Here is a 7,534-nt window from a genome sequence, read left to right as displayed (position 1 = left end):
AAACTTTAATTTAGATTTTTGTGAACTTTGTAGTTTCTTTGAATTTTGGAGGTATTCTCACCTTCAATTTAATACACTCACTCACTATTGTGAGTGTGACCCCAAAAAAAATTTAAGTTTACTTTACCTCCATGGCTCGGGTCATGAGTTCAAGTACAGCAAGATGACCCTATGCGCATGCACTCATAAGGACGTTTGCTTCGACTTGCACGAGGTTTGTGTAATTGGAACAAAAAAGTTGTTATTCTTTTTGCATCCATGCCTCTTTTGGAGCATGGGAATGTTGTTATTTTTATGTTTGTAATTCATTACAACTCACTCTATTGAGTGAGTGCTACTAAAATTAAAAATTAAAAATAGGTAGGTTTTTCCACCAATTGTTGTGGATATCCTAACCTCGGGGAGGTCACCTAGTAAAAATGTAACCTATCACGTGAGTTCAATAGAAGGGTATTGAAAGTTCTTGAAACTTATAGAAATATATATATATAGAAGGGCATTATTTTTTCAAATTTGAAAAAAAACTTAAAGAAAAGGATATATTATATTCCTAACAAAATTCACAGATAAAGGGTTTTACAAACATATCTTGAACGCACATGATATGTTAGTTTTACACATAGTGAACCCCCCCGAGATGCTAACCTTTAAATTAAATTTTACGAGTGTGTGGCCCTTTCTTGGCAACCTAGTAGCCCTCCAAAAGTGACCCCTGAGTGTGTCACCAACCAAAACCTATCTTGCTCCGACCAACTGAGGGTCGTGAGAAGCCCGTCTATTGGCAAGACATGGTTTTGATAGCATGGTGCAATAGTAGCAAGCTGGTACATTGTCATTGGTTGACGAGCACGTAGATATGGGCAGCTCAAATTTATAAAAAGTCATGTAAAGGATGAGTCGCTTGCAACCGGTCGGCTGAAAGCGCTCCATGTCCTCCTTATGTGTGTGTGTTTGTGTGTGTGTGTGTGTGTGAGAAAGAGAGAGAGAGAGAGAGAGAGATACCCAAAAAGTCTTCAAGTCAAAAGAATTGAGAAAGGGGGGAAAGGTGGAAAAAGAGATATTAAAGATTTACTCGACGAGTCTTGATCTCAAGATCTACGCGTACACACACGTAGGTGTGTGTGTATGTGTGTGTGTGTGTGTGTGTGTGTGTGTGAGAGAGAGAGAGAGAGAGAGAGAGAGAGAGAGAGAGATCCAATTGCCATGTTTTTCTTGGTCCCATTAGCGATAGTTTCTAGGTAAAATTACCAAAATATCCCTCTAATTTGTGGAAATTCCCAAAACACCCCTCAAATTTCAAAAATTCCCAAAATACCCTTGTATCTATTTTAGTTGGATTGTTCACGATTTCCTAATCTTTATTCTTTTTTGACAATGTGTATCCGTTTTTTAGTGCTTAGCATGCGATTTGTCACAAATTACCTCCCCAAAAAAGACATTTATGTCTAAAAATAATGAAGCAATTCATCACCAAAGCCTACATAACCAGCTCAAATTCTAGTTTTAGTATCTTGTATTCATAGACAATCAGTCTTCTTATGAAAAGCTACAATTTTTTTAATGTTTGGATAAATTTACTTTCACAACCAAGGGTATTTTGGGAATTTTGGAAAATTTGAAGGGCATTTTGGGAATTTTGATAACATATGAGGGGTATATTGGGAATTTCCTCAAAACTAAGCCTCGCGTGACCATAGCCTTCGTGTGATTGGAAGGCTGCGGCATACGGATGAAAGGTCTTGCGAAAATAATACGAAGTGCAAGCAGGGTTATCTTTTGCATTTGATAATTCTGGCGTGTTCTACTCCTTTACTGAGAATGGACTGTCTAACCCTCGGTGCGACTCTGTTCTTATAACAGCCACTAGGCGCACTCTCTCATCATTCATGGCCTTCTCTGCATGGAAGCTCGCCTTCCTCACCAATATTTTCTTCAGTTGCACCTGCCCTGGCCTTCAGGGGGCCCTGCTTGACGATGATCACCAATCTCTGCTGCAAATCAAGCTCTCCTTGCATAGCTTATTATTATCCAACAACGCAAACTCCACTGTTTTAAGCGATTGGATCAACGACCCCAATCCCATCAATAGTTCCAGCAGCAACCCATGCTCATGGAGCAGCGTCTCCTGCACTTCTGTGGCTAACTCAACCAGAGTTACTGGCCTTGACCTCTCTTCTCTCTCTATTCGTGGCGCGCTTTCCTCACTTACCGCCTTCTCTACGCTGTCCTCTCTCTTCTCCCTCAACCTCTCTCATAACTCTTTCACAGGCGGCATATCTCAAGACATAGCTGACTGCACACATCTCCTCTCTCTTGACCTCTCCTACAACAACCTCTCCTCTCTCTTCCAGGGCGCCTCTCCTCTCTCTAGCTTGCAGTCTCTCAATCTGCGTGCAAACAAAATCAGCTCCCCTCTCAGCCAAGCCATGCCTAGCAATTGCTCCTCTCTCCAGTCTCTCGACCTGTCAATGAACTCTTTTACGGGATTATCCTCTGTGTCTTGGCAAGATTGCCCTGATTTGCAAACCCTTGACCTAAGCTATAACCTCTTCACAGACTCCAATTTGCCCATCAATCTCACAAGCTTGCCATCTTTGCATCACTTTGCGATCTCCAGTAGCTATCTTCTAGGCCGCATACCATCTTCTATATGCTTAAGAAGTGCTAGTCTGCAGCATTTGGACCTCTCAAACAACTACTTTAGTGGAGGCTTCCCCCTCTTTTTAACCAATTGCTCTTCCCTTCATCACTTGGACATCTCTGGCAACAACTTGGCAGGAGAGCTATCATCGAAGGTGGGCGATTTCATTTCGCTAGAGATGCTCGACCTCTCTGCCAATTTCCTCAATGGTACTCTACCTGCAGAGCTTGGAAACCTTACCACTCTTCAAGTCTTCATGGCTAGCTCAAATGCCTTCGTGGGAAGCATCCCCAAGGGTCTCTCTAACTGCAAGAACTTAAGCATTCTTCGTCTTAATACAAACTCTTTGGGTGGAAATCTATCTGATTTTTTCTTCAATGCATCCGCTCTCTTCAAATTCTTGGACCTCAGCAGCAATGGCATCTCTGGTTCCATATCCCCTCATTTCCTGAATATGACATCTTTGCAGTTCCTCTTGCTTGCTGATAACCATTTAAGTAGTGAGATCCCACCAGAATTAGGAGACCTAAGTGACCTTGTCTTCTTAGATGTTTCATCCAATAAGCTCCAAGGACACATCCCATCTTCTTTAGGCCAACTCCAAAATCTACTGTGGCTCATGCTTGCCCACAACAATCTATCCGGATCGATACCACCTCAAGTGGGCAACTGCACCAGCTTGCTATGGCTCAACCTCAAAAGCAATGCACTCACAGGGGAGCTCCCTTCAGAAATGGCCACAATGGGGCAACACTTACAACGAACATTCACCACCTCTACCATGAATCCAATACTGATGGGCCTCAGAGACTGCCTTTTGTTGAAGCGGTGGGTACCGGAGAATTTCCCCCCTTACAGCTTCTTAATTGACATCTTGGATGTATCACGTTGCAAATCCTTGTGGATTAACCTCCTCACAGCGAGTCCTTCGAATTCAGTATGTGCTGGCTTTCCTGATTCGGGAGGATACATACAAATTTCAGATAACAAAATCACAGGGAGCGTGCTTTCGAGCTTTCAAAACAATCAGATTTCAATGTTGCTGCAAAGTAGAAATCTATTCACAGGGAATCTGCCGGACCACCTTGGGATACTCTTATTGCATCTCAACCTATCGCGGAATCTCCTGAGTGATCCTATCCCATCCACCTTCGCAGATAATGCATGGTGCCTCGGGTTGCTGGATCTGTCATATAACAATTTGAGTGGGTTGCTCCCTTCATCCCTTGGGAATCTCACCCAGCTATCCAGCTTCAATGTCTCATACAATCCTTGGCTTTCAGGGAGCATACCTGACTCAGCCCAATTCCTGACGTTTGGACTCAATTCTTATATGGGCGACCCTCTCTTGTGCTACAACGGTAGGGCTGGCATGAGGGAGGTCGAAAGCTCAAATACTTCGACGCTGCCCATCTGCGCCAGCATGAGCCTTGCTCCTAACCCGACGAGTACGCAAGCTGACGACTCGCAAACGCCAACGGCAACAGACAAAATATTACAATCGAAGCCCCTTCTAGCTCTCGCCATTGTAGCCTCCTTTGCTGTCGGGTTCTGTCTGACAGCCTGCTTGGTGCGGAAGATTGAAGTGAGTTTTGGGTGTAAGAGCCGGGTCCCACTATCCTACTAGTGAGTCGCACGCTGTGCGAATGGGGAGAGTAAACAAGCCTCAGTTGTAGAAGCCCTACTGCAATTCTGCTATTTTTCTGCAGACTCTCTGATTCAGTCTCACTTCTCCTAGTTTCTCGAGCCCAATGAAAATGGCTTGATATTCTCCATCAATATCGACCTTCGATATTCTAGGGTAAAGGGGCCAATATAAGGCCACTTAAAGCATGGGGCCAAGTATGTGTGCCCAATCTTTGCCAAGTATGTCCCTCTAATCTTTTTTGCATTTGTTTTTGTGAGAATCTCATTAGATCCTCTTAGGTTTTTGAAGGTCAAAAGGGGGGATATGGCACGTGGAAGAGAGGGAGTGAGTTATGTACAAGGCTAGCGTCTCCAAAGCTTAAATAACCAACTCAAATTATAGTTTTAGCATATACAGATAGGATGGCGCGTGGAGAGAGAGAGAGAGGGAGAGAGAGACACGCAGATGGAACGCGAATGGAGGGTCGGCGACATCTAGCATCAGCGATGTTTACACTTGCTGTGCGAGGGTTGCAGTGCAGGGACTCGCAGTTGTAGTCGAGGTGAGCGTGGGGCGGATGGAGACGCCGTACGCACGCAACCCATGTATGCATGGGCCTCCTACTCTTTTGCAACAATACTGAGCTCGGAAGCAACTGCGACGAAACCATTTCGAAAGGGGGTCCTGCTCAGGGGCTCTGTCCCTCTTGTGCTGTCATCTCTCTGCCGCAATTACCCAGATTAGTGCAAGCTGAAGATCGAGTGCAACGTAGCTCTTGGCGTGAGTATGCAGGGAAGCAAGGCTGCCGTCTGCCAACTGGAATGTGGATGAGACTGCGTCCATGTTGTGGGATGGCGTTGCGCAAGGCATTCTGAGGCAGAGGCATGCATACTTGGAACGGCGACGACGTGAGACAAAGGGGAGGCGGGGACCGTAGCTATGTGCCTCGTAGCAACCATCGTGGGAACGAGCCAATGAGGCACTTTCTCTTTTGCAAATGGGAGGGTGGAAAGAATCTTCAAAGCTAATTAATTAATGGATGGTGAAAGGACCAAGTATCACCCAACCCAGTAGGTCCTCCCTTCCTCCTTAGTATGACCCAATAGGTCCTCCCTCCCTCCTTATTTTGGGAAAGGGTTGAATTAAGGAGAATCTGGAAAGATCCTCCCAAGGCTTAACACTAGGTTGGTAATGGGACACTTTTATGTCCTTGGACACTTTTATGCCCTATTAAGTGACCATTTTCCTTGAATTATGTAATGAGTTTCAAAATGGATTTTGAGGTGCTATCTATCTAGAAAGTTGTCTCATGAGCTGAAAAAAACTCGACATTTTTTTGGAGTATCAATTTCATCTTTAACCTTGTCTTTGCACAACATTTCACAACCTAAACTGTGTGAAAAAACGGGTTCTGTTTTTGGCTTTTTTCAAATTTTTGCAACTATACCACTCTAGAATTCATGTTTGTGAGGTCTATAATGATAGAGAACTATCTTTAGTAGTCCTCAACATGTGGTTATGCTTCTAGGGAGAAATAAATGTTAAAGTTGTAAGTTATGACCAAATCACATAAATTGTCAAATCCAATTTTTTAGCCAATTTTAGCTCTTCTATGATTTTTTTGGTGTCTTTCATGTTACCAAATGCAGTTTTGATTTTCTATGTTGCATATTGTAACATAAAGCTAATATTCCTTGAGTTTTGGGGCACCTAATATCCTATTTTGCATAGTAGACAACGATGGTTGATTTTTTCAATTATAGAAGAAAACGAAACATTCTAGTGTATCAAGTATAGCTTTTTCAATATTGTTAGTTTCTTTTGACAACTACATGCATTTTGTAGGTAGTAACCATATCTAATCATAAGGATCAAATTTGGCTAGATATTGAATAGTTTGTATGGGATTCTACAACTCCTAATGTTGAACCCAGTTTTTTTCATGTTTGCTGTATTTAGCACTTCATCTTTGTCCCTAGGAGTCCCCTTGGTAAGAGATGTATTATTCTTTTGACATGCTCCATGGCTCCTTATGAACCTAAAGGACAAGAGGGAACTAAGAAAACATACATATATTATTTGTATCGAGCGTGGCTATAAAAACTTTGACGATAGGTTTGCAGAATGGTAAAAATTCAACTTTTTTGTACCTATTTCTTTTGAAAAAACAAAAAATAATGAGTGAGAAGCAATCATATGTTCAGATCACCAACCCATTGAAGTTAACTAGGAAATTTATCTCAAGTCCTGCAAAAATCTCCAATCTTATTTTTATGCAACAAAACGTAAGAAATGACTGTTTTGATGAAAATGTACTGGTCCATCAACTTTGGAGGCCTGGTGTGACCAAAAGATGAGAAATTTTACAAGTTTCTTATTTTTTCCATGTGTAGTAGGCCTTGAACTATAACCTCATGAAAGGATTTTACAAAATGAGTGGATCTACTATGGTTTTGGAGGTTTTTTTCAAAACACTGAAAGGACACTTTTATGTCCTCTTAGGTTACCAACCTAGTGTTAAGGGGAAGCTTAAGGGGCTTAAAGGCAAGGATGTGGAGAGAGAGAGAGAGAGAGAGAGAGAGAGAGAGAGTTGTTGTAGGTGGAGTGTGTGTCATTAAAAAGAAAAGGGAAACTTATCAAAATATCCCTCTAATTTGTAAAAATTCCCAAAATATGCTCCAAATTTCAAAAATTCCCTTGTTAGAGATTTTCTAATCTTTATTCTTTTTGACAATTGAGATTCGTTTTTGAGTGCTTAGGATGGAATTTGTCGGAAAAAAAAGGCAATTATGTCCAAAAAGGCAAACCAACTAAAATTCTAATTTTAGCATCTTGTATTTATAGACCATCAGTCTTCTTATGAGAAGCTATATATTTTTTTATCTTTTTTATTTATTCTTTTATCTGATGGATGCGTCTGTGTGTTTGCTCCCGTCGCTTAGGTGCTTGGAAGACATAGCCATTCTCTGTGTCTGTCACACATGTCAAGACACGCGAAACGGCAGGTGGAGAGAGGGAGAGAGAAAGAGACATGCTGTCATTGATGTGCATCGATGATCGTTGAGAGAGGGAGAGAGATTTTTGTGAATCGGGATATTGTGCAAGAGAGAAAAATATCGCTTTGCACGTGTGTGTCCTGTAGAAAAATGAAAGCATTAGAATTCTGTGAGGCGAAGAGAGAGAGAGAGAGAGAGAGAGAGAGAGAGAGAGAGAGAGAGAGAGAGAGAGAGAGAGAGAGAGAGAGAGAGAGTCGGAAGAGGGAGAGC

At 42.2% G+C, this 7,534-nt stretch overlaps 1 protein-coding gene across 1 annotated transcript; it reads left to right on the top strand.

Moving 5' to 3' along the window:
* Positions 1–1,613: 1,613 nt before the first annotated feature.
* Positions 1,614–4,540, top strand: LOC147449080 (uncharacterized). The gene has a single exon (XM_086521641.1). The coding sequence runs from the start codon at positions 1,887–1,889 to the stop codon at positions 4,266–4,268; it is 2,382 nt and encodes a 793-aa protein (XP_086377767.1). The 5' UTR covers positions 1,614–1,886; the 3' UTR covers positions 4,269–4,540.
* The last annotated feature ends 2,994 nt before the right edge of the window (positions 4,541–7,534 follow it).

The sequence above is a fragment of the Adiantum capillus-veneris genome, chromosome 10, assembly GCF_014529385.1.
Source record: "Adiantum capillus-veneris isolate H3 chromosome 10, ASM1452938v2, whole genome shotgun sequence".
NCBI lineage: Eukaryota > Viridiplantae > Streptophyta > Polypodiopsida > Polypodiales > Pteridaceae > Adiantum > Adiantum capillus-veneris.
This window is presented reverse-complemented; position numbering and strand designations above follow the sequence as displayed.

Excerpts from the sequence above, each read along its gene's own strand:
- LOC147449080 (XM_086521641.1), top strand. The coding sequence starts at position 1,887 with ATGGCCTTCTCTGCATGGAAGCTCGCCTTCCTCACCAATATTTTCTTC.